Here is a 26704-nt window from a genome sequence, read left to right on the forward strand (position 1 = left end):
ACCACAAAACATGCCGTTTCACAACTTTTTATTTTCACCCTCAAATGTCATACCCACCTCCCTGGCAGCAGTATGCAGGTCACTGGAGCAGTTATTAGGGGGTGCAGTGGACTTCAGGCAGGTGGACCCAGGCCCATCCCCCCCCCCACCTGTTACACTTGTGCTGGTAAATGGGAGCCCTCCAAACTGCCCCCCAAACCCACTGTACCCACATGTAGGTGCCCCCCTTCACCCCTTAGGGCTATAGTAATGGTGTAGACTTGAGGGCGGTGGGTTTTGAGGGGGATTTGGGGGGCTCAACACCCAAGGGAAGGGTGCTATGCACCTGGGAGCTCTTTTACCTTTTTTTTTGTTTTTGTAAAAGTGCCCCCTAGGGTGCCCGGTTGGTGTCCTGGCATGTGAGGGGGACCAGTGCACTACGACTCCTGGCCCCTCCCACGAACAAATGCCTTGGATTTATTCGTTTTTGAGCTGGGCGCTTTCATTTTCCATTATCACTGAAAAACAAAAACGCCCAGCTCACAAATTGTCGAATAAAACATGGACGTCTATTTTTTTCGAAAATACGGTTCGGTCCGCCACTTCACGGACCTGTTCTCGGAGATAAACGCCCATGGAGATAGACGTTTTTGTTCAATTATGCCCCTCCACGGGATGTTTTTGAGAGGATTCTTACAATAACGGTTAAGAAATATCTGAACAGGCTTGCTAAAAAATTATGCAATTTAGATGTTTGCCCATCATATTTGTTATCTAAAATGCCACTGGAAGGGCTTAAATGGTTACATCTTCTGCTTACTACCGATTGTATCTAAGATCCTATCATGACTATGTCATAACAACACTCTGTAAGCCACATTGAGCCTGCAAATAGGTGGCATAATGTGGGGGTACAAATGCAATAAATAAATAATAACTGAATTTGTTAACGTAAATCTCCAATCGGGGTGTTATCTGGAATCTTTGGCAGAAATAGTCCTGACCCCTTTGCCGAAGTCTATGGGTGCTGATTTGAGAAAAGTAGAGAACTACCGTCCTGTTGCAAGCATTTCATGGATGGCAAAGCTGCTAGAATTTTCAGTTAGCAAACAATTGTAGACTTTTATAGAACAGTTTAACATCTTATATAAATCACAGAATGGATTTAGATCAAGACATAGCACAGAAACGCTACTACTGGCTCTTACAACTCAAATCAGGTATCTTTTTAGTCAAAGGCAACAGGCTGTGTTACTGCAGTTTGATATTTCAGCTGCCTTTGATGCTATTAATCATTTTGTAATCTTGTTCAGTTTATCTGAATTGGGAATGTCAGGGACAGTGTTAACTTGGTTTGAAATTCTTTTTTTTAAGTAGATCATGTGGAGGGGATTTTCAAAAGGGATGTCCACGTTTTGATTTGGACGTCCTCGCAAAACGTCCCGATCCAGGGGCGGGGAAACCCGTATTTTCGAAACAAGATGGACGTCCATCTTTCATTTTGATAATATGATCTGGGACGTCCAAATCCCAGGCCAGGTAAAATAAATATTTTTTTTTTAATTTTAACATCGTGTACAGTGTAATGGTGGGTGGGGGTGGGCTCTTCACTGCCTAGGTTAAAAAAAATGGCATATTTAATAATTTTAATATACCTTTTTTTCACTAGGCAGTGAAGAGCCCACCCCCACCCAGAAGCCCACAAACAATAAATTTGTTATAATGCTCAGGTTACAATCTAAAAAAGGTTGTATATTTTTCATGTTGATGGGTTTTGGGGGGATGTTTTCTGCAGTGCCCGGGTTACAAATTAAAAAAAAAATGTTTTAAATTTAATATAGGCAGGTTTCTGGGTAGAGGTGGGCTCTGCAGTGCCCAGGACATTAAAAAAAAGTCTTATATTTAATGCTGGTGTCCTTCATGGTTGGGGGAAGAGATCCCAGACCGTGGGAGGATGGGTAGGGGGTAGGACAAGGCTGATGCTAGGCTAAAGGGTGGGGTGGGGGCTAGGGTAGGGCTTATCTATGGGATGAATGATTGGGAAGGGCTGATACAGTGCTACGGGGATAAATGGGGAAGAGGGTAAGGTAGAGAAAGGAAGGGCTGATGCTGGGCTATGGATATGGATGGTGGGGTAGGGAAGGGAAAAGCCAATGCCAGGCTGAAGGGAAGGGATGGACTGATGTCAGTCTATAGGACAATTGCTTAATGTTTGGTCCTCTATTCTGTAATTGATGAGAGTTGGTATGTGCTCTGCATGTGACCAAGGTGAGAGATTCTGCTTGCATGTAGTTTGTGTCGGGTTGTATGAGTCTGACTTGTCTGACTTTTCCAATGGGAAGTGTATTGCTGTTATGTATATGCATTGCTGCATTTATAAAAGTACTGTTATTGGTATTCGTGTTCAGAATTGGTGTTGAGATTTGCAACACCAAATCTGAACAATCAGTGGAGTCATTTGAGGCTGTAGATTCAGACCCCCACAAAAAGAGAATTCCAATAGTTAAGACAATTCAGAATGAAAGCATGAAGTAAGGTCTTTCAAGCTGTCTTGTTAAGGAATGGTCCCAGTGTTCAAACCATCCTGAGCACACTAAAAGATTTTATACCACTAAACACACGTTGAGGGGCAAATGTAAGTGATCTGTCTAAAACGACCCCAAGGAGTAAGGAGTGGCTTACAGAGTGTGGCTTTAAGAAGTTTCTTTGCAGGATTTAGTGTTACTTCACAAAGTACCTGACAGTTAAGGGATTTTGTATTGCTAATATTGAGGTGCTACCAGAATTTGAATACATCTTTCCTGTGTATTTATATTGCAAGATCCTGTCGTGTGTTGAGAGGTTTGCTTCTGTAGTAGACTTATGTCTGGTCAATTTTAAGATATGGGAAAATGTAATTATGTTTAAAAATATTGGTTTTTCTGTTATGTATGTGGTTTACACTGATGCAGCTGTTAGACTACTTAGAAATCCATCACCAAGTGCATTCTAAGGCCTTATTTTGTAGTATCCCAAGAAACACTACTCATACCTATATACATAGTGCCCACCCATATTAACTCTGGGCCCACCCAAAATGTCAAGTCTGGCTACGCCACTGGGTGGTGGTGGCAGATAGTGGTGCAGACTCAGAGCGCAATCATTGTGCTCTGCTCCATGTATGCTGTTGTGGGGCCACTGCTGAGGCCTGGGTGGAATCAAAGGCTGATCTTCATTCAGAAGCAGGGCAGAGTGGAGGAACCGTGATGATAGCCAGCACAGTTTCCCCTCCCATGCAGCACTGCGGTGCCATCACGCATGAGGGGCAGGGTTGCCAGGTGGAAAATTTTTTTCCCACCCAATCCAGCCTAAAAAACAGCCCAAAACCCGCCCAAACTCAAACCCCGCCCCTGACACCCCACCCCCGCGTCATCACCCCGCCGTCATCAACCCCGCCCCCGCCATCATCGGCCCCGCCTCCCCCGTCACCGGCCCGCCTCCCCCGTCATCGGCCCCGCCCAGAACGTCACTAACCCCGCCCAAAACATCACTAACCCCGCCCCCCACGGCCGAAAAAACCGCCCGAAAACCGCGGAAAAGAAAAAAAAAAGAAGCCTAAAAAACCGCGACCCGCCGCGGGCAAAAATTTCCTGCGGCGGGTCGCGGAAAACCGCCCAATTGGGCGGTAAAACCGCCCACCTGGCAACACTGATGAGGGGGAGGAGCAGAACAAAGCAAAGCAGCAGAGTCCAGAAACTTCAGTACTGAATGGGGACTCAGGGAGTGAGCTACAGAGTAGCGGCGCCAGCGTCTAACACTACAGGCTGCATTAAAAACAAAATTAGGCAGAGGAGGACCAGACAGCTGGCAGCCGCTGGGTGGGCCTGAGCCGAGAATGGGCTGGCCTGGGCCCACCCAGGCCCACCCGTAGCTACGCCCCTGCTGATGAGTGACACTTATCTGGGTAGGAGCTGTTGAATGTAGACCCCCAAATTTCCATCTCTGAATCCTTTCTCTTTTTTTGCCCTATGTGATTGATGAAGGACAGAATTCTGGGTGTCTAATTATATGTAACTATTTTATACAGCTCAGTAGAAACAATGATAGCCCATGTTCCTCTCTCATCCTCTCTTATCATATATGACTCACAAGACTGGTAGGATTTTGTGAGAAATCCACAGTCAGAACCTTTACTGTCTTCAATTTCTGCCCGGGTTGTCCATGAACTGCTATTAAGTGCCAAAAACCTTTAAAAAATAAGAACATAAGGATAGCCATATTGGGTCAGACCAGTGGTCCATCTAGCCCAGTATTCTGCTTTTAACAGTGGCCAATCCAGGTCACAAGTATCTGACAGAAACTCAATTATTCTATGTTACCAGTCCCGAGGTGTGCAGTGGCTTCCCCCATGTTCATCTCAATAACAGACTATGGTCTTTTCCTCCAGGAACTTGTCTAAACCTTTTTTAAACCCAAATATGCTAACCACCATTACCACATCCTCCGGCAGTGAGTATCAGAGCTTAACTATTCTTTGAGTGAAAAACTATTTCCTCCTATTTGTTTTAAAAGTATTTCCATGCAATTTCATTGAATGTCCCCTGGTCTCTTGACAGTTCAGGATCACACTGTGACTTCTCCCTTACTAGAAATCCTAAACCTGTAGCCAGTTTATCAGACCAGCTGGTCTTCTCTCTCCTGCATGTGCTTATTTATTGGGATTGGGATTTATTAACCGCCTTTGTGAAGAGATTCACCCAAGGTGGGGTACAGCAGATACAATTGAACATAAAACTTGCAATTTTGTTAACATCATAACAATAGTAAAATGACCAAACATAAACATAAATACAATCAATGAGGTAAATTTGGAGATGACAAATGTAATCCTAAAAATAGGGAATGGGGATAGGATTTGATATACCGCCTTCCTGTGCTTACAATCAAAGTGGTTTACATGTTATCTACAGGTACTTATTTTGTACCTGGGCACAAGGCCGCCGAGAGACTGGGCCAGGCCCGGGACAAGGCGCCCCCGGGGGCCCCTCCACCCGGCCCTCTCTCCACCCCCGGGCCCTCTGCACTGACCTTAAGCGCCTCACCTTCGAAAGCGCAGCAAGCAGCGGCAGACCACTCCTTCCTTCTGTGTCCCACCCTCGCGGAAGTTACGTCAGGCGAGGGTGGGACACGGAAGGAAGGAGTGGTCTGCCACTGCTTGCTGTGCTTTCGAAGGTGAGGCGCTTAAATTCAATGCCAGGGAGCGACGGCGGGTGGGCCAGACTGCGGCGGTGGTGCTGGGCCCGGGGAATTTTGTCCTCTCCCCCCCCCCCCCCCGTCCCTCCGTCTCGGCGGCCCTGCCTGGGCAATGAAGGGTTAAGTGATTTATCCAGTCACAAGGAGCTGCAGTGGGAACTGAATCTGCTTACACTAGTAAATCAAGATCTGGACCATTTAGACACAGACTGCACATTTAGTGTTGGATTCAGTAAATGACACTCAGAAATCGGTGCCAAAAAATATTAGCACTCAATGCTGTTCTATAATGGTCACTCAAAGATGACCCCCCCACCCTATTATAGGACAGCACAGATTGCCAATTTCGGCACCCAGATTTGGGCAGCAGATCTTACACCTGCTGAAACCAGGTGTACCCAATTTGCGTGCGCATTCCTGGTATTCTATAACACTGCGTACAAGTTTTAGGAACGCCCCTGATCCGCCCATGCACCTCCCTTGGCCACATCCCTTTTGGGTTGTACGTTATGGGATTTGGGTGTACACTGTTACAGAATAGCGCATAGCAGGATGTGCACAAAAATTCAAATTGGTGCCAAGTAGTTCCAATTAGCACCCAATTACTGGCACTAATTGGCTCGTTAGCCAATTTAGTTGAGTGCACATCTTGGAACAGTGCCATATATAGCATTCAGAGGTTAGAGACCTTCATGAGTAACCCTCAAAGAATGATACCTTCTCAAGTGGATATGGAGGCCAGGCCTGACCTCCAAATCAGTGGAGAAGTGGCCTAGAGCACTGGTCTTGACACCCTAGGGTGCCTGGTTCAAATCCCACTGCTTGTTCCTTACAATCTTGGGCGAGTCACTTAGCCCTCCACTACATCAGGTCCTTTTACAGAGTCCTTTTAGAGGGTCCTTTTAGAGAGTGTTGGTAAGCCCAACACAGGCTTACCGCTCGCTCTTTCGGGACTGCTGGTGATAGCCCCGCCCCAAGTGTGCGCCATTTCTGGTGGAAAGAGAAACCCCCCCAGAAATGGCTTGTGCAGCGGTAATCGGGCGTTGCCGCATACTGCCTAGTTACCACTGGGTTAGCAAAGGAGCCCTTATCGTCACCTCAATGGGTGGCAGCAAGGTCTCCCTGTCACATGGCCATGCGGTTTTACCTTTTACCAAGCTGTGGGAAAAAGGGCCATGTACTGCCGGTGGGGGGCTGTTTTTCCCGCAGCTTGGTAAAAGGGTCTCTTAGATTATGAAGCAACAGGGACAGAGAAATACCCCAGTGTACCTGAATGTAACTCTCCTTGAGCTACTACTGAAAAAAGGTGGAAGCAAAATCCAACTAAACATGAAAAGCTGGAAAATATACAACCCCTCAGGAAAAAAGGTCCTCCCTCCTGCTAACTGTTCACCCTATGTACACAAGAGAAGCTGAAAACAGAGGATTATTTTCCAATGACAGTTATTCAGGGGAATAAATTGAGCTGAGGGAATATGGAGGACACCTAACAACTGGATTTAGGGTCTGTGATTCTCTGGAGCATTTGGCCCCTGTCACTGCAATGACCAGATTAGATATATTTGAGGGCAGAGGTATAAAATAAGGAAAAACTATTCCCAAGTAGCTGTGAAGGAAGGTTCATGGCATGGCACCAAATTCCAGCCCCAGACCTGAGCGAGCTGAAAGCCTAAAGAAGCAGGAGAAGACTGGTGACTGAAGACAAAGAAAAAAAGAGAGAATCAGATAAAACGCTGAAGCAAAGGAACAGCATCTGACAGACTTGACTCCCAGCCACAGCAGATCACTCATTGCTGCTTGTACTGGAGCTCTTGTGCTATATACATCTGAACTGAATTTAACCCTGTGGACAGACTGAGCCAGCCCTGGTTTTATTCCTGTGCATTTCTAAGCCTGCAGTTCCAATGCCAGTTGGAAAAGTGGGAACTCCAGATCCGTGGATACAGGAGGACTGCCACTGTCCATCTGACCCAGAGATGGTTTGTAACTGTAAACCTAACTATATACGTCTCCATATCTTGGAAGCTGCACATTTTTTGTTAACAATCTTACTTTTAAGTAACTATATGTCCGCAGCACTGTGACTAGGTGGACAGTTTTGAAATAATTTACACTAGAAAAATATTGGTTCCCAACACAGTGCTGACAGAGTTAGAGCCTTATCCTGCTCTCCTTAGTATAAAAGACCAGAGAAATTATGAACATTACTACATCTTTTACCAGTGAAACAGCAGGCTCAGGAGCAACAAAAGCAAAGTTAATGTGCCTCGTGCAGGCGCCTGGGTGGTCCTTATAGAAAATGATTTTTGACATCTCTGTCACTCAGAGACTGCAAATCACTTCTGCACCAAAGTGTGCCTCTGAAATATTCCGTATGTCTACCTACTTCAAAGTAATTAGAGAAAGTAGCAAACACTTTCAGACTAACGGTTCAAATTTATTAAATTAATTAATCCATCAAGTTGTTTTTTTCGTAGCCTTGATCAGAGCTTCACTCGCCAGACTCCCAAAAAAAAAACAAAAAAAGTTTAATGTCCAGGCTGCAGTGCTGGCATTCCTAGGCAGTGCCAAACCTCTGCTAAACCCAGCTGCAGGAGATTCAGCCTTTCTGCTGACCCAGTTTGGCTCCCTTCCTTTCTTAAGAAGTCTCTCGGGTACAAAGAAAGAATCCAGTACAAAAAGGACTGGGAACTGCGGGAGAGAAGAGGAGGGGGAGGGGCACAAGTGCAGGTAAGAAACAAACCCTCCCCAGAGCCAAAGGAGAAAGAGCTAGGATGCTCCCTTAACCCCTACAACCTTTCCAGCAAATCCCCTTTCCCGTTCAAAAGAGAAGAAAGAAATCTGAAAACCTTACTCTGCAGAAGTAAAAGATGCCAGAGCAGGAGCTTCACTGTGTCCTCCATCTCTTCGCCCGGGTTTTTAGTTTGTCCTTGGAAAAAAACAAATTACTAAACTGAAGCTCAAAAACACTCTGACATCAGCAGCAGCGGGATTCGGCCAGAGATTCAGCCCAGCTCAGATTCTGCAGTATCAACCTCCCTCCCTCCCTCCCTCTCTCCTCCTCCCCGCCTCCTGGTTGCTTTACACCTCACACAGTTCATAAACAAACTTTCATCAACTAAAGACTCTTTGGTAGAAAAAAAACCCCAACTCATCCAGTCAAAATGGACACTGTATCTGTGGGTAACAAATCTGTTGCACAAGGGTCTAAGGAAAACAGTCCCCCAAACTCCCCCTCCCCTGCCTTCCCGAAATATGGAACTGATTCTCTCTTTGTTTTTCCTGGATCCAGCTGTGCTTGCCTTTCCTTGACAATCCTCCAGCCCTCTTCTTTTAAGCTTAGTTGTGTTTTTTTTTGTTTTTTTTAAATCTTTCCTTCCACTCTTGGCTTTACTTAAAATCCAGGAGGTTGCACTTCAGACTGCAGTTGTGAACCTGAAACAGATGTAGGGCTCCAGTTTGACATAGTTTTACTTATTATTAGTTCAGCTGCACTGTAAGGACTTTGTACTCCATCTTTTAAACAGTTGTATTAGCTTTTATGAAGAAAAATAATACAAACAATATATTTAAACAAATCATTCCAAACACTCAATAAAGACATAATTACAACAGAAAATTAAAGAGACATATATCTATATCTATACATTAATATATATAAATTATATATATAATTTAGCACGTCTTTTAAGTGGTAGTTCAAGGGGCAAGGGTATTTCCCTGTCTGTTGGATTTTAATCCTTTAAATACCCTATAATTGAGCTCTATTATACATACAGACTCCTGAGGCAGGCACTTTAGCCGAAACACAATGCCTTGTTGAGTCATCATTTTTAACACCTTCTTATTTATGGAATAAAGTGTATATAACATTCTCCATCTCTATGGTATCCTTGGAAGAATCCTGTTGATCACGTTACTTCTCTTTTTGACCTGTTTTCGTTTGTAGTGACTCTTGTACCTCCACTTTGGTGGTTGACTCTTACATTAGGGTGGGCCACAAGGGCCATGGATCTGTCAGTATTTTCCCCAACACAGCACCAGCAACTAGAGAGCTTTTGGGTTGCAGATTGGTTTGTTTGACTCCTCCAACTACAAAGATATTCCACCGCCCCTGGAAAGTTCCATAAAGTTGGGGCCAGAAAGCAGCTCTGCAAGTAGAATCCATACACAGGATGGGGGTGGGGTGGAGGGGGAACCTGCAAGAAGGTTAACCTGAGGTGACTGCAATAAACAGAAAGGGCAGTAAGGAACAACTAAAGAATTCAAATACACTGCCCAGTGGGAGAAGATCAAATTTTTATGTGACAAGAAATAGGAAGCCAATGTTTGTTTGTTTTATTTATTTATTTATTTATTTATTTATTTATTTATTTGGATGTTCAAATAGAAGAGGAGAAACATAGTCTGTGCATTTAGCATTGCACAGGAGTTTGACAATAGTATTCTGCAATCAGTGGAGTCAATTGAGGCTGTAGATTGAGACTCCCACAAAAAGAGAATTCCAATAGTTAAGACAATTCAGAATGAAAGCATGAAGTAAGGTCTTTCAAGCTGTCTTGTTAAGGAATGGTCCGAGTGTTCAAACCATCCTCTGAGCACACTGAAAGATTTTATACCACTGAACAACATGTTGAGGGGCAAATGTAAGTGATCTGTCTAAAACGACCCCAAGGAGTACAGACTCCTCTCCCACTCTCTTTCTCGGAACTGCAAGAGTCTATGATTTGTAATCCTATTGCTATGTCCTCCCTCTTCTCAGTTTTCCTCTTTCTGCACATACTTTTCTTACTCCTGACTTCAGGACCTAAGTTTGTAAACTGTTGTGTTGTGTCCTTGGGCACTAATCGCTGTATAGCAAATGCTAGTAAATAAATAAAGTAAATACATTTCAGATCCTGCAGTACAGCAGGGGGTCTGGTTACCCCAGGGGAGCCAAACAACCTTACACTTTGATAAACAATATACATTTCTTAGCTTTTACCCACTCTCCATTGCTGTTTCATAAGTGATTGCTTTGCAGCTGGAACTCTGCATTGCAATATGTCATCTAGTAACAACTGTGTCCCACGGCCTGCATCAGAGTTACTAGAAGAGATCAGAATATATTAAAAAGAGCTGGCGATAAGATGGAATCCCGCGGGACAGCAGACTGCAAATGATGCATTTTTGATGCTATAATCTTAAAAGAGATGTGGAGGGGCATAATCGAACGAAAACGTCTATTTCCATGGGCGTTTATCTCCAAGAACGGGTCCGTGAAGGGGCGGACCGAACCGTATTTTCGCAAAAAATAGACGTCCATGTTTTATTCGACAATTTGTGAGCTGGGCGTTTTTGTTTTTCAGTGATAATGGAAAATGAAAGCGCCCAGCTCAAAAACGAATAAATCCAAGGCATTTGTTCGTGGGAGGGGCCAGGATTCGTAGTGCACTGGTCCCCCTCACATGCCAGGACACCAACCGGGCACCCTAGGGGGCACTTTTACAAAAACAAAAAAAAGGTAAAAGAGCTCCCAGGTGCATAGCACCCTTCCCTTGGGTGTTGAGCCCCCCAAATCCCCCTCAAAACCCACTGCCCACAAGTCTACACCATTACTATAGCCCTAAGGGGTGAAGGGGGGGCACCTACATGTGGGTACAGTGGGTTTGGGGGGCGGTGTGGAGGGCTCCCATTTACCAGCACAAGTGTAACAGGTGGGGGGGGGATGGGCCTGGGTCCACCTGCCTGAAGTCCACTGCACCCCCTAATAACTGCTCCAGTGACCTGCATACTGCTGCCAGGGAGGTGGGTATGACATTTGAGGGTGAAAATAAACAGTTGTGAAACGGCATATTTTGTGGTGGGAGGGGGTTTGTGACCACTGGGGGAGTCAGGGGAGGCCATCCCCGATTCTCTCCAGTGGTCATCTGGTCATTTAGGGCACTTTTTGGGGCCTTATTCCTGGAAAAACAGGGTCCAGGAAAAGTGCCCTAAATTCTCGCTAAAAACGCATATTTTTCTTCCATTATCGGCGAAAGGCGCCCATCTCTGATCGCCCGATAACCACGCCCCAGTTCCGCCTTCACCACGCCTTTGACACGCTCCATCAACTTTGTCCGCATCCGCGACGGAGTGCAGTTGAAAACGTCCAAATTCGGCTTTCGATTATACCGCTTTATTCGTTTTTGTGAGATAAACGTCTATCTCCCGATTTGGGTCGCAATATAGGCGTTTTTCTTTTTCGATTATAAGCTGGATAGTGAAACCATTTTATGTTTATGTTTAATATACATTCAATATTTAGCGCTATTTAACTGGCCAGGAACGGCTCCTGGTCAGTTAAATAGCACTTAACCGGCTAAGCACTAACATTCAGCATGAGATAGCCAGTTATCTCCGCCGAGTATCAGCACTTAGCGCATAGCGGCTAACCAGCTATATTGTGCAATATAACCAGCTAGCAGTGAATATTCAGGGCATCGCTGGCTAAGTTTAGCAGCCAAATAGGACCACCTAAGTAGCACTCCTATCTTTGACTGCTATAAACTTAACTGACCAGCGCTGAATATTAACTTGGCCAGTTAAGTTTAAACTGGAAACAAAAAAATGGATATTCAATGCCAGTCACCAGAAATGTCTCTATATTGAATATTCAGGCTCAGCACCGATCGCGAGACTTGGCCGGCCTGCTTCCCGCAGGCTAAATATCAGCCGGTACGTTTATATGCTGCCTAGTTAAAAAAGGTCACGGTGGTTTACAAATACAAATGAATTAAGAATGAGAAAAAAACCTCCAAAAATTCAGACAGGAGAGAATTTAAATGATCTCAGATACATACATTCCTAATCAAACAGAGCTATATCAGATGCCATCAGGTACCTTTCAACCATCTCTCTCAGCCAATAAGACCTGAGTTCCAAAAGCGAATACAAATAAATACATTTTCAACGTAATTTTAAATTCCTTCAATGACAGTTCCGCCCAGTAATCAATCAATAATCTATTCCATAGGGTTAATGCAAGCCAAAAAAGCATATTTACTCTTTTTTTTTTTAATTCCAAATGAGCTCTGGAAAGAGAAGGTATAGCTAACCTGCACTCTAAAGAAGATCTGAGGGCCCTTCCCAGATCAAAGAAGCCTAATAAGAAGAACCTTCACGCACTGCTCTATGAGACGACTTCCCTATGAAGAAAGACAAGGAGGCTAGGGCTTTTCAGCTTGGAGAAGAGACGGCTGAGGGGAGACATGATAGAGGTATATAAAATAATGAGTGGAGTGGAACAGGTGGATGTGAAGCGTCTGTTCACGCTTTCCAAAAATACTAGGACTAGGGGGCATGCGATGAAACTACAGTGTAGTAAATTTAAAACAAATCGGAGAAAATGTTTCTTCACCCAACGCGTAATTCAACTCTGGAATTCGTTGCCGGAGAACGTGGTGAAGGCGGTTAGCTTAGCAGAGTTTAAAAAGGGGTTGGACGGTTTCCTAAAGGACAAGTCCATAAACTGCTACTAAATGGACTTGGGAAAAATCCACAATTCCAGGAATAACATGTATAGAATGTTTGTACGTTTGGGAAGCTCGCCAGGTGCCCTTGGCCTGGATTGGCCGCTGTCGTGGACAGGATGCTGGGCTCGATGGACCCTTGGTCTTTTCCCAGTGTGGCATTATGTACTTATGTACTTATGAATGAGTGTCAATACTTTATTCCTTACCAAATTGGCAACCAAAGCTAATGTGCCAATAATGGTATTACTTGGTCATATTTAAAAAAAAAAATCAATCTGCTGTATTTTGAAGAGTTTACAACTGTTTCCAATTAGAGGCAGTCACACCTGCATATGCAATATTACAAGAATCCATTCTCAAAATCAGCAAAGCATGAATATGCAAATGCAATGCCATATCATCAAATATCTGATTGCTCACAGCTGATGTAACACCAAAAAAAAAACCTCCATTAAAAAAGAGATTCACTCTGAGAAAGACAGCTGATAATCCACTGTCATGCTTGGGGGGGAGGGGGTCTTTTACTAAGGCGCGCTCACGTTTTTAGTGTGCGCTAAAAATAGGCACGTGCTAAACGTTAGAGATGCCCATAGGAATACATTGGCATCTCTAACGTTTAGCGCGCACCTATTTTTAGCACGCGCTAAAAATGTGAGCGCACCTTAGTAAAAGACCCCCTTAAATAGCTAAAAGAGTTTACCACAATTACTGGGACCGCTAGCAACATAGCGACTATAGACGGAAGGTCCCTGTGTCTATGATCCGGCATGCGGTGGTTTTATTTAACATTTAAGACAAGACGGTTTATAGAATACACATCGCGGCCATCCCATGACTAAAATTTAGGTGCAGCCATTTATGCCAACTAAAACCTGGTGTAAATGCCCACGTCTTATTTAGACGCAGATCGGGCATATTCTGTAACAGTGTGTGCCATTTCCAGGAATGTCCATGATCCAGCCATGCCTCCTTTTCTGATCCATGCATTAGAATATACGTGGACCACTTCACAGAATATGTTTAGAAAGTTGATTGCATAAATTCTAATTAGTGTCAGTAATTGCTTGTTACTGGGCCAATTAATGGTGCTGAACAGTTTACTAAACAATTAAGTTGCAAGTGCGAATCGGCTCTGTGTGCAGGTGTGCATGTGCAATTTTAGTCACCATTTATAGAATCTGGGGGTTAGCTCATAAAGTTGTGCACATAGGTTTTATAATAATGGCAGTTATGTGTAGAACTTCTCTCTATATAAAAGGCAACCCCAACGTTCTAATGAAGCCTCCATGGAAGTTGAGGCGCCCGAGATATCTGGTGTGCCCTGGAGTGTCTGCACCGCCCTCACGTCAAAACGTCATGACGTCGAGGGTGGAGCAATGACACTCGGGGCGGAGCAATGACACTCGAGGGCTGAAACGGAAATGCCACAGGCACGGCCACAGAGGCGCAGCAAAAAACCCCCCAAAAAAACCTTCCCCACACACAGCGAACCCCGAACAACGACCGACGGTCATACGGACGCAGGCAAGTTGCTTGGAGGGATGGAGGGAGGGGGCCCCTTGCTAGCGCCCATTTCATTGCGCTCAGAAACGGGCATTTTTTCCTAGTAGTTTAATAATTAGCTGCTAATCGGCATTAACAACTAATTATTTACTATAATTGGTGCTAATTGGAACTAATTAGCAGTCAGTGCCCTTAGTCAAAGTTATATAAATTGAGCACGCAAAATTCATAGTGTGCAAATATGAGGGGGTGTCAACTCGGGTGTGCTTTGACCTGCCCATGCCCCTCCCAGTACAGTACTTTTACACACATTATAGAATACTAGAAGTTACGTGCCTAAGTATTTGCATCAGTCATTGAGCTAGCATAAGTGCACATAACTGCAAACTTACCTTAGTACTCTAGGATGGCAATTATGTGTGAAATTGCTGATATAGAATTTGTCTTAGCACGCAGCATCCCTGCGCCTAACTTTAGGTGACCTGTAGAGAATTACCCCCTCAACTCCCTGATAAACTACAGCTCACCATCTCAATGATTTTGTCAGCAAAATAGGGAAGCGAATATTTCCATAGTGAGTCTGGGATGATATCAGCCACTGAAAAGCCCCTATTCAGGGAACGTATCACTTTTTCTAGGCTACTTCTGAACTGGGGATAAAAATTATTCAGTGAACTTTGCCAGCAGCAGCAGAGATGATGGGAAACACCTAGATCTCTGGAAATAGAGATAAATCAGAATAAAAATTACTCATAGAAGTGGACTGTTGGGAAAAACATGATTCTTCGAACATACTAATGAACCAGCCAAGCTTAGAAACACTATTTTTTGGATTGTTGCATCTTATGATTATTAATGATTTGTTATTTACTGCTCTGTATTTTAGTATGCAGATTCTGCACACTGCTTTGATATAAAATTTTGGAAAAGCAGTATATCAAGTTCATTACATATACATGTATTATATTAATCAAATAGTTTGCATAGACCTCAGGGTCAATACAAGCTGGATGAGTACACTACGTCAGTTAAAGAGGATTGGTTACTGCTCAGAAAAGTTGATGAGTGGTTCGATTGTGAATGAACCAGATTAGAGATATAAGTCTTTTTAGCAGTTCTAATTTTTCCACTTATAATTGGCCCCTCCCTCCTAATTGAGGAAGACATATTTACTCCCTCCATAAAATCTGTTTTACTGTTCTTGGGATCTTGCCAAGTACTTGTGACCTGGATTGGCCACTGTTGGAAACAGGATATTGGACTTGATGGACCTTTGCTCTGTCCCAGTATGGCAACACTTATGTTCTTATATGGTAAACAGACAATTTCCAGACCTTTTACTTGCACACATATTCCTTTGGCCACTCGCCCTGCAGAACTGGCTTTCTACATTGTGGCTGTCACTGCTTCTTTGACTGTGTCAGCATCGAACCCATTGAGGCTTCTAGAGGAACCATCACCAGGACCAATCTCCCTTCATCCATGTGCACTTCTCTCTTTTTAACATACACACACACCATTAAAAAAAACATCTCCCACTGACTGAGGAACAGTTATGGTAGGTTTTGCTTTTTACTTTCCTATCCTCATTAAAGCCAGGGGGATGAGAATTACCAGGAGGTAGCCTGGACCATGTTTTCCCATCCCCCAATACATTCCTATAGCGTGACCTGTGGGAAGGGGGTGACCAAGGATAACCATTGCTCTCCAGAGCCAGTCACCAAAGCCTTGCAATCCCCTAACTGCTCATTGGTTCCAGAAGAGAGCAGCCAGGATATGAAGCTTGTAGAGGAGTGGCCTAGTGGTTAGGGTGGTGGACTTTGGTCCTGGGGAACTGAGAGTTCGATTCCCACTTCAGGCACAGGCAGCTCCTTGTGACTCTGGGCAAGTCACTTAACCCTCCATTGCCCCAGGTACAAATAAGTACCTGTATACAATATGTAAGCCACATTGAGCCTGCCATGAGTGGGAAAGCGCGGGGTACAAATGTAACAAAAAAGAAAAACCTGCCAAAAATATACCAGACCAACAGATAGTGCTTAGGGGAAGTGTGTAACAGGGCACTATTAAGTGGTCATAACCTCCCCAGTTTCTAATGATCATGGCTTAAGGATAGAACCAGCTCTAGGCTAATTGGTGCCTTGTACAAAAACTGAAATCAGCACCCCACCTTTCAGGGCTGACAGTTTTGGCACAAAGCTCTCTCCTTTAATAGTGGCAGTGGCCCCTTTACAGCATCCTCTTATCTCTCTCCATCATCTTCTATCCCAGCACCATTATGCTCTTAAGCCCTCTTTATTTCTTCCTGTCCACATGATTTGGAAGGATACAGAGGGAAGCTGGATGCCAGTATAACCCTTTGTTATATTGGAACCCTGAGTAGGAGGGACCAGCACGGGACAGTCATAAGTCCATTTCACACTTGATGGAAGTAGGCTATAGGCAGATAATTTACCTGTAGGAAGTGGACTGTGATTGAATCAGTCTTGATCACTCAGAGTAAGCTAAAAGAGGTAAGTTGTAAGAACCCTTAAGATAAGCTGTAAGAAGCGGACTGTGAGCAGATAGGCTGCATCCTACAGAGTAAGTTTTAGGACATGGGCTGTGAGTGCAGGGCCAGCAAGGTAGGGAGAATAAGGCAATTGTCATAAGTACATAAGTATTGCCATACTGGGACAGACCAAAGGTCCATCAAGCCCAGCATCCTGTTTCCAACAGTGGCCAATCCAGGTCACAAATACCTGGCAAGTTCCCAAAAAAGGTACAAAACATTTTATGCTGCTTATCCCAGAAATAAGCAGTGGATTTGCCCCAAGTCCATTTTAATAATGGTCTATGGACTTTTCCTTGAGGAAGCTGTCCAAACCTTTTTTAAACCCCACTAAGCTAACCACCTTTACCACATTCTCTGGCAACGAATTCCAGAGTTTAATTACACGTTGAGTGAAGAAACATTTTCTCCGATTTGTTTTAAGTTTACTAGTTTGTAGCTTCATTGAATGCAACCTTGTCTTATTATTTTATAGACCTCTATCATATCTCCCCTCAGCCGTCTTTACTCCAAGCTGAAGAGCCCTAGCCACTTTAGCTTTTCTTCATAGGGAAGTCGTCCCATCCCCTTTATAATTTTTGTCGCCCTTCTCTAATTCCACTAGAGTGCTGAGTGACACAAGTGGGCTCATTTTCGAAAGAGAAGGACGTCCATCTTTCGACATAAAACAGAAGATGGACGTCCTTCTCCCAGAGACGTCCAAATTGGTATAATCAAAACCCGATTTTGGACGTCTCCAACTGCAGTCCGTCGCAAGGACATCCAAATTTCAAGGGGGCGTGTTGAAGACGGGACTTGGGAGTGCCTAACACTTGGATGTCTTTGACCCATAATCGAAAAAAGCAAGGACATCCCTGACGAACACTTGGATGTTTTCACCCAGACGTGTTTTTCTTACGAATAAGGCACAAAAATGTGCCTGAAATGACCAGATGACCACTGAAGGAATTCAGGGATGACCTCCCATTACTCCCCCAGTGATCACTAACTCCCTCCCACCCCTCAAAAAACATCTTTAAAAATATTTTGTGCCAACCTCAGATTTCATACTCAGGTCCATGACAGCGCATGCAGGTCCCAGGAGCAGTTTTAGTGGGTGCAGTGCACTTCAGACAGGCGGACCCAGGCCCATCCCCCCACCTGTTACGTTTTGTGGAGGAAACAGCGAGCCCTAAAAAACCCACCAGAAACCCACTGTACCCACATCTAGGTGCCCCCCTTCACCCGTAAGGGCTATGGTAGTGGGTAGTGGGTTTTGGGGGGCTCAGCACACAAGGTAAGGGAGCTATGTACCTGGGAGCATTTTATGAAGTCCACTGCAGTGCCCCCTAGGGTGCCCGGTTGGTGTCCTGGCATGTCAGGGGGACCAGTGCACTAAAAATGCTGGCTCCTCCCACATCCAAATGGCTTGCATTAGGAGGTTTTTGACATGGACGTCTTTGGTTTCGAAAATCGCCAAAAGTCAGAAATGCCCATGTCTATGGACATCCAAATCTAGGGAAGTCCAAATTTAAGGATTTGGACGTCTCTGAGGGTATTTTCAAAATGAAAGATGGATGTCCATCTTTTTTTCGAAAATACGGGTTTCCCCGCCCCTGGATTTAGCCGTTTTGCAAGGACATCCAAATCACAACTTGGATGTTTCTTTCAAGAATGCCCCTCAAGGTGTCACCAGGAACTGTAAGCAAATGTGAAAGAGAAGTACCACAGAGCCCCCTGTCAAAACAACCCACCCCCACTGTGCCAAGCACATGCAGACCCGGAATGTCAAATGGTCTCAAACTGACCCAGCTTGTTACTGGTGTTGAGGGAAGGGGGTGATGGCAGATGCAGCCAGAGGAGGCCACCTCTCTGTCTGAGGGGGGAATGGGAGCATGGCCAGTTGGGGCAGGGGTGCACCACTCAGCCTGGAATGGATCATGGATCCTGCTGTCCCAGGCTGCTTCCTGTGTTTCCTTAAGATCAAGAAGCAAGGCTCAGTTTTGCGCATCAGCAGCTGGTTGTTTTCTTTTGCTTTCTTGGTGGCAGCTGCACCTTTATCAGGCTCTAAGAATGACTTCTCGTGACTGCTTCAGAGACTCCAGCGGTTAGTGTTGTAATGAGCTGGCTATTTCCTGAGTGAAAACATCCAAACCAAGCAAATCCATAGCCTTTCCAAGAGAAGGAATGGGGAGTGGGGGTGGGGTGAGAGGATAGAGAGACAAGAGAGAGACTTAGGCTTTAAAGTTCTTTAATTAAACTACAACATTCAAAGTTTAATTTCCCTTCACATAAAATGTAGAGTGGTGCTGGACAAGTATTCAAAACTAAATAAGTAATTTTATATCCTCAGCAATGAAAAAGACACAAAGTCAGAGACAAAGTGAAAAAAGAAAGGACATAAAGACAGACACAGAGAGGACAGCAGAAACAGCATGAACAGTAAAAGGAGAGAGGAAGACCAGAAAAGTGAGCCAGAAGCAGGTTGGGCCTAGCTGGAGTCTATAGGAGCCATCCGACACACCAGACTGCTAGGGTATGCAAATGTGGGGGTTGTGGGGGCACACTCTCCTGTTTCACTGCTTCTGTTCTTAATTTCAGAATTTAAACCAAGCTAAGCACAGGGTCCACCGGAAATCAAGGGGTCAGCCAGATACCCCAACCCATCCCCACTGTAACTGTTGTAATCTATACTGACTAGCACCTTTATCTGGGGGTGATTTCAGTTGGCTTTCTGCTCTTGGTTTACCATAAAGATAAGATGTTGAATTATGTGCTGTTTTGTTAATATTGCTTGCTGTTTTTTATTTGTATTTTATGATTTAAATTTTACAAAACTATAAATTGGTATTTATTGGATAAACAAACAGAACCCCTAATGGAGGAGTAGCCTAATAGTTAGAGCACTGGGTTAAGAACAAGGGGCACGGCTGCCGCGGCCCCCCCCCTTAGGATCATCCCTCCCACTGCTGGCCACTCCCCCAGGATCGCCACTGTTTCTGCCACACCCTCAGGATCGCTGCTGCTGACTCCCCACCCGCTGCAACTGCAACTATCTTGGCTGGCGAGGATCTTCCTCCCACGCTGCTCTTCTTCACTCTGCTGCATGGCCTGCCCTTCGGCTGCTTTTTCTCTCACCCCGTGCATGCTTTTTGTTATAACTGATAAGCTTATACTGAAAGGCACAGAAGAGCTCAGTGGTGCTAATATATTTCGGGTTTGCCTAGCGCATGCACACAAGAGCTACGCTTACTGTGAAACTTCTGTGCATGCGCCAAGCACGTTCCTCTCCTTCACTTTTACAGCACACATATAATTTGAATATAATTTCCTTTCAACATTAGAGAGCTAGTTTTCTTCACTGTTCCAGTGGCATGGGGTGTGTGCTGTTGGCTTTAGCGTGAGAGTTCTGAGCATCGGCCCCTTAGATTGTAAATCCTCCAGGGATAGAAAATTACCTACTTACACCTGAATGTAACTTGCCTTCAGCTACAATTAAAATGTGTGAGCTAAATCCACAATCCCTTCCAAGTCACTTAACCCTCCATTGCCCCATGTAAGCCGCATTGAGCCTGCCATGAGTGGGAAAGCGCGGGGTACAAATGTAACAAAAATAAAATAGATACTATGGGAGATTCTACATGGAATGTTGCTACTATTGGAGATTCTACATGGAATGTTGCTATTCCACTAGCAACATTCCATGTAGAAGGCTGAGCAGGCTTCTGTTTCTGTGAGTCTGACGTCCTGCACGTATGTGCAGGACGTCAGACTCACAGAAGCAGAAGCCTGCGCGGCCACATTGGTGATCTGCAAGGGCCGACTTCTAGTGGAATAGCAACATTCCATGTAGAATCTCAAATAGTAGCAACAGTGGAGGAGTGGCCTAGTGGTTAGGGTGGTGGACTTTGGTCCTGAAGAACTGAGTTCGATTCCCACTTCAGGCACAGGCAACTCCTTGTGACTATGGGCAAGTCACTTAACACTCCATTGCCCCATGTAAGCCGCATTGAGCCTGCCATGAGTGGGAAAGTGCGGGGTACAAATGTAACAAAAAAAAAATAAAAATTATTAGCTGGAAAATAAACACCTACATTTACCATTTATAAGCACCTAAAAATAGAAACTCTAATTATGTTGTTCCCTGCTTTGATCACTTTGGTGTTAAGCAAGTTGATAAATAAATAAATAAATAAGCTGTTCTGTGGCCTCTTCTTGAATCACACTGTTACATCCTAAATTCATCCAGGCAGAGCAAGACATGTGAAGGTGAGTCCGGCAGACATGCACAGAGCATAATCCTGGCATCCACTGTAACTCAGGAGGAGGCAGGACATGGTATGTCCTAAACGAATAGGTGCTGAGGTGGTTGATAACATAGTAACATAGTAGATGACGGCAGAAAAAGACCTGCATGGTCCATCCAGTCTGCCCAACAAGATAAACTCGTATGTGTATATCTTACCTTGATTTGTACCTGCCTTTTTCAGGGCACAGACCGTACAAGTCTGCCCAGCAGTATTTCCCGCCTCCCAACCACCAGTCCCGCCTCCCATCACTGGCTCTGGCACAGACCGTATAATCCTCAGACCATAGGGAGCAAAATGCAGCCGTAAGGCAGTGAGGAAGAAACAACTCTTGCCAGGCCAGGAACAACGAGGAAGCCGGCCACTAACACCAAACTGAGGAAAAACCAGCTAAGGGAGAGCATAGGAGCCAACATTTCAAAATGATTGGGGGTGCTTAATTTTTTTAAATATTTTTTACAGGTGGTGCATTTGTCCCCCCCCCCCCTCAGAGTTCCAGGCCCCCCTCCCTCTCCTCAGAGTTCAAGCCCCCCACTCTCCTCAGAGTTCCAGACCTCAATCCCTCCTTCCTCCGAGTTCCAGGCTCTCCCTCCCACTCCCACAACAGTCCTTCGCCTGCCCCTCGCCTTCCTGCATGCTGCCCACAATCCAAGTCATCTCACCGGGGTCCCGGCGGCAGCAGCAGTGAAACCTCTTATTGCAGAAGTGTTACCAGAAGTCTCCTAAGAAGAAGATAGTGAGGTGAACAGCTCTGCATGTTCAGTGACAATCTTACATGATATAAATATGGGGTTATTCTGGCTTTGGGGAAAACCTCCCCTACTGTGTGCAGTGGAGTGGTCCAAAGCTTCCCCTACTGTGTGCAGTGGAATGATCCAACTACATCCCCTTCTTGCCTCCTCATCAATGGAAAACCAGTGGCGAGAGTGCAATGAGTCAGCTAATAGGCAATCCGATTGTGAAGAACTCAGAATTTACATCTGATTAAAATTCAGAAACAGCTATGAAGAAAAAAAAAATTCTCCAATTCTCAATGACTTGTGGTGGCATTCCTTCATCCCACACATGCCAACCACTCCACCCCGAACAAATGGAAACACATTTACGCACTGTCTGATTATGTGTTCTCTGGATCCGCCTGTGCACCAGATGTGATGTCCAGCTGCTCTGGGCACTGGATCAGTAACAACGCGGTGGGCAGGAGACGGGGCTGCATTGCCCTTACAGTCTGTGTCTCCTTGACAGTGTAAACTTGATTTATGTTGAAGATTTCATCTCAGTGGGAAAAGTTACTGACTGAGCTGCAGTCAAGACTAGTAATGATTCCTGAAGCCACAGGTACATAAACCTCTCTCCGAGTAAAGAATTGATCTCTTCATGGATTACAGAATAACTGTATATTAAGTAGGTTTCATGAGTGTAAAATTCTTCTCAGTAGGATAAACAGTGTGTCTAGGAATAAGGAGATTCAGCCCCAGTAGAAGACTTATCGTCCCAAATCTATAGGATCAGTTAATCACCCAGTAGCTTAACAGGATCTCAAAGATTAAAGGGGTTGCTGTGCAACAAATTAAACATCTTTTTTGAATAAATGATTTTTCTTCCACTTAGGTAAACAGCCTGCTGATCATTACGCACTGATGTTCCTATAAGTTACCTAAGCTTTGCAGGTATAAGGGAGCCACAGACATTACAGAATGTAAGGGCACAGCTGTAAGTTCTTTCTGAGGTTTGGGACTCTAAAATGCAGATGAGAACAAGTGAAAGTTCTGCAGTGGATTTACAGAGAAACTCACCTATATTTAACATGGAATGTCGCTCTGTAAACTATTAGTGGTATTTTTTTTCTGATAAAAATAGGAGTTAGAACTGCTGAGAGAACAAACTCAAAACTGGTTTCAGGATGTGAAAAACTAAAGGATGGAGTAATCATCAAAGGCCTGCACTAGGCCAAGGGCCAACTACTGTATGTCCAAAACACAAATTGAAACCAGGTTTGGGACATTAAGGAGTAACTCACCCCCAGAGCTTGGGTTGGGGCCAACTTTGATGCTAGAGTATTAGTCATCCTGGAGCCTTGGTCTTCACTGCCAGTCCTTGAAGGCCACCAATGGGTCAGGCTTTCAGGATAACCTTTAAACATATGCATGAGAGAGATGTGCATTCCTATTAACTTCCGTTACATGACAATTTCTCTCATGCTTATTCACTATGGGTATCCTATAACTCTGGCCTGTCAGTGGCCCTTAAGGAGTGGACGTGAGGACCAAGGCCCTGAGTCAAGGGTTCTCAACCAAGTTCTTGAGACACATCCAGCTAGTCAGGTTTTCAGGATATCCACACTAAATATGCATGAGATAAATTTCCATGTACTGCCTCCGTTGTATGCAAATCTCTCATGTGTATTCATTGGTGGATATCTTGAAAATCAGAGTAGCTTGGTGTGTCTCAAAGACTGGGTTGAGAACCTCTGTCCTTGGTGAACTTTCAACCTTGTGTTCTGACAGCTAGCTCCCCCACTAAAATTCAGATAATTAAACTCTACAACAGAGATTCCAATTTGTAGCACATTTGCCAAATGCAGCCCACTTGAAATTGCTAGCCAAATGATTGGCTTCCTACTAAGCTAGCACTCATGATTTTAATTTAAAGCATGTTAGATGACAAACTGCAGCCAGGCAGGGTTGGGGGGGGGGGGGGGAAGAGGGAGTTGGTAGAGTGTGGAAAGATGTTGGATTGGGGGGGGGGGCGGCAGGGCACCATCTCATCCCTGCCTCAGGTGGCAGAACGCCTGGGCCTGCTCCTGTCTGTATTCATCCTCTCAGCTCATTCCCTCACCAGCCCCAGATCTATCCTTGACTCTCCTTCCTTCCCTTATCTCCAGGCCATTCTATCTCTTACGCTCTATTTATTTATTATTTTTGTATCCTGCGCTTTCCCACTAAAAGCAGGCTCAATGCGGCTTACACAGTAATAGGTAACACAGAATTTTGTTATGTAAAGTAGGAAATTAAGTATAACATAATAGAAGGATGGATGGGTAGTAAATGGATGGGTAGGCAGGTAGAGACAGGTGATAGAGAAAGGAGGGTAAGGTGGTGGATAGATTCTGGGTCAATGTCGTTTTCTCTTCAGTATACCACATCTCTTGTTGCCTCTCTTTCACAATCATTTTAAACCCATTTCAGTCCTCCTCACTCAACCCCTTAAGAGTCCGGTGTCCTTCCTGTCTTTCTTCCACAGCACCTCATCCTGGGCTCAGTCACATATGCAGAACACAAATAGCCCCGTTCAAATACAGGATAAGCGGCTACAAACTAGAAGTACTAATATAGGCAAAAGATTAAACCGAAACTCTAAGATGCCAGACAATGCACATCGTGCAACACAGAGAAATAGAAAGAAATGCATTTCCTCCTGTCTGTGCAAAATAAAGCTGGCAGATGTAAATTCTCAAAACTGACATAATTTAATCTCTAAACTGAAAATAGAATTATTTTTTTCTACCTTTCTATGGTGATTTTATTTTTCTAATTACCTTGTTCCTAGTCTCTGGTTTTCTCTTTCCTTTTTCTGTGCTCTTAACTCTCTTTCCAGGGCCTCCTGTCCACTTGCTGTTTGTTTTTTTCTCTCTCTTACTTTCTTCTTCACTTCCTGCCCTACATCCATCTTTGGTGCTGATCTTTCACGTTCAGTTTTCTCCCATTTTTTCTGCCTGCTTCTCAAATCTATCTAGTTTTCTCTCTCTTCCCTTCTCCTCCATCTACCTGCAGCACTTACCCTTCCCTCTTCTCTTCCCTTTATGTGTAGCTTCTCCCCTCTCTCTTCCCTTCCTCCCACACTTAAAGCCAGCACTTCTCTCTTTCCTCTGTAGGTTCAGCATCTCTCCCTCCCCCCCCAGTACACCCCTTCCCTTCTGTGAGTCCAGTATCAACCCCCCCCCCCCCGTTTCCTCCCACGAGGCACTCTGGCATTGCCTCCCTATTTCCCTCCCCCTCTCCACTACAAACTTTTTGTGGCTGTTGGCAGCGATTAAATCAGGCTGCCTCTGAGCCATCGCGAGGCTTTTCCTCTGCTGCATCCCACCTACACAACGGGAAGTTGCAACAGAGGGAAGGCTCCCGTGGCTGGCTGGAGGCAGCCTGATTTAATAACTGCCATCAAACTCATCACGTTTGTAGGCCTACTGCAGAGGTAGGTGTGTGTGTGTGGGGGGGGGGGCTAGTTGTGGTTTGGGTGGTAAAGGGGTGACAAGGCAATCTTTTGTGGTGGCACTTGTCACCCCATAGAAACTCTTATGCTTGGGACACACCAAGCCAATCTGGTTTTCAAGATATCCACAATGAATATGCATGAGATAAATGTACATATATTGCCTCCATTGTATGTATATTCCTTGTGCGTATGCTGAAAATTTGACTGGCTGGGTGTGGCCCAAGGTTTGGATTAAGAACCCCTGCTCTACTGTAATAGCAGGAATGCTGCAGGGCACGACTGAAATGCTTCATCAGGGATGCATGTCAGTGTCTTGGTGCCAGAACAGCAGCTGGCACTGAAGGGCAGGAATGAGGTAGTTTAGCAAAGTGCTGTGTACAGGCGTCTATACTGCAACAGCAGAGAGCCTGCAGGGCAGGACTGAAATGAAATGCTTTGACATACCATGTTTCCCCGAATATAAGACACTGTCTTACATTAATTTTTGCTCCCAAAACGGCGCTAGGTCTTATTTTCAGGGGATGTCTTATTTCGGGGAAACACGGTTGGCCTGCCCACCCTCCCTCCATCACTCCTGCAACTAACCCCCCACCCGAGATGCCCCCCCCCCACCTGAAGTCGCCGGGCCCCCTCCTCCGTCGCACCGGAACTAACCTGAAGCCTCCTTTCACTTGCCTTCCAGTTCGCGTCGCAACAAGCAGCAGGGCAGGCCACTCCTTCCTTCCGTGTCCCGCCCTCGCCTGACGTTACGTTACGTCAGGCGAGGGCGGGGACACGGAAGGAAGGAGTGGCCTGCCCTGCTGCTTGCTGCGATGCGAACTGGAAGGCAAGTGAAAGGAGGCTTCAGGTTAGTTTCGGAGCGATGGAGGGGGGGGGGCGGCGATCTCGGGTGGGGGGGGGGCCATCTCGGGTGGTGGGGGCGACCTCGGGTGGGGGGTTAGTTTGCAGGAGCGACGGAGGGAGGGTGGGCGGACCAACCGTGTTTCCCCGAAATAAGACATCCCCTGAAAATAAGACTTTGCTAGGCCTTACTTTCGGGGGAGGCCTTACATTTACTAAGGGCACCAAAACCTGGGTAGGTCTTATTTTCGGGGGATGTCCTATTTTCGGGGAAACACGGTAGATACAAGTCAGAGTCTCAGTACTGGAACAGCAGGGGGTGCTGTAGGGCAGGAGTGAACAGCACTAGCAGAGCTCTTTGTGTGTTTGGAGAATAACAGCAGAGGCAGCAGATTTATTAGCAGAGCTGTGTGTATATTGGGGGTGGGAGGTAGGTTGAACTCAGTACTGGGACAGCAAGGAGTGTACAAGGCAGGATGTAAATACTGTATACATGTTTATATATATATACAATTTTTAAATATATATAATGCGTTTTTTGTGATGGGATGATTTATTTATTTGTATTAAGTGGTCCTTTCTATGTACACCACATACTTATTTAT

At 45.1% G+C, this 26704-nt stretch overlaps 1 protein-coding gene across 1 annotated transcript in view; it reads right to left on the reverse strand.

Annotated features, from left to right (window-relative positions):
- Positions 1–8196, reverse strand: part of MXRA8 (matrix remodeling associated 8) — a 50464-nt gene extending 42268 nt beyond the window's left edge. Inside the window, exon 1 of the mRNA XM_030185965.1 lies at positions 8066–8196. Coding sequence (XP_030041825.1) covers positions 8066–8114 — 49 coding nt within the window. The 5' untranslated portion in view covers positions 8115–8196. The remainder of the gene's footprint in view (positions 1–8065) is intronic.
- Between the last annotated feature and the right edge of the window lie 18508 nt (positions 8197–26704).

Source organism: Microcaecilia unicolor, chromosome 13 (genome assembly GCF_901765095.1).
Source record: "Microcaecilia unicolor chromosome 13, aMicUni1.1, whole genome shotgun sequence".
Lineage (NCBI taxonomy): Eukaryota > Metazoa > Chordata > Amphibia > Gymnophiona > Siphonopidae > Microcaecilia > Microcaecilia unicolor.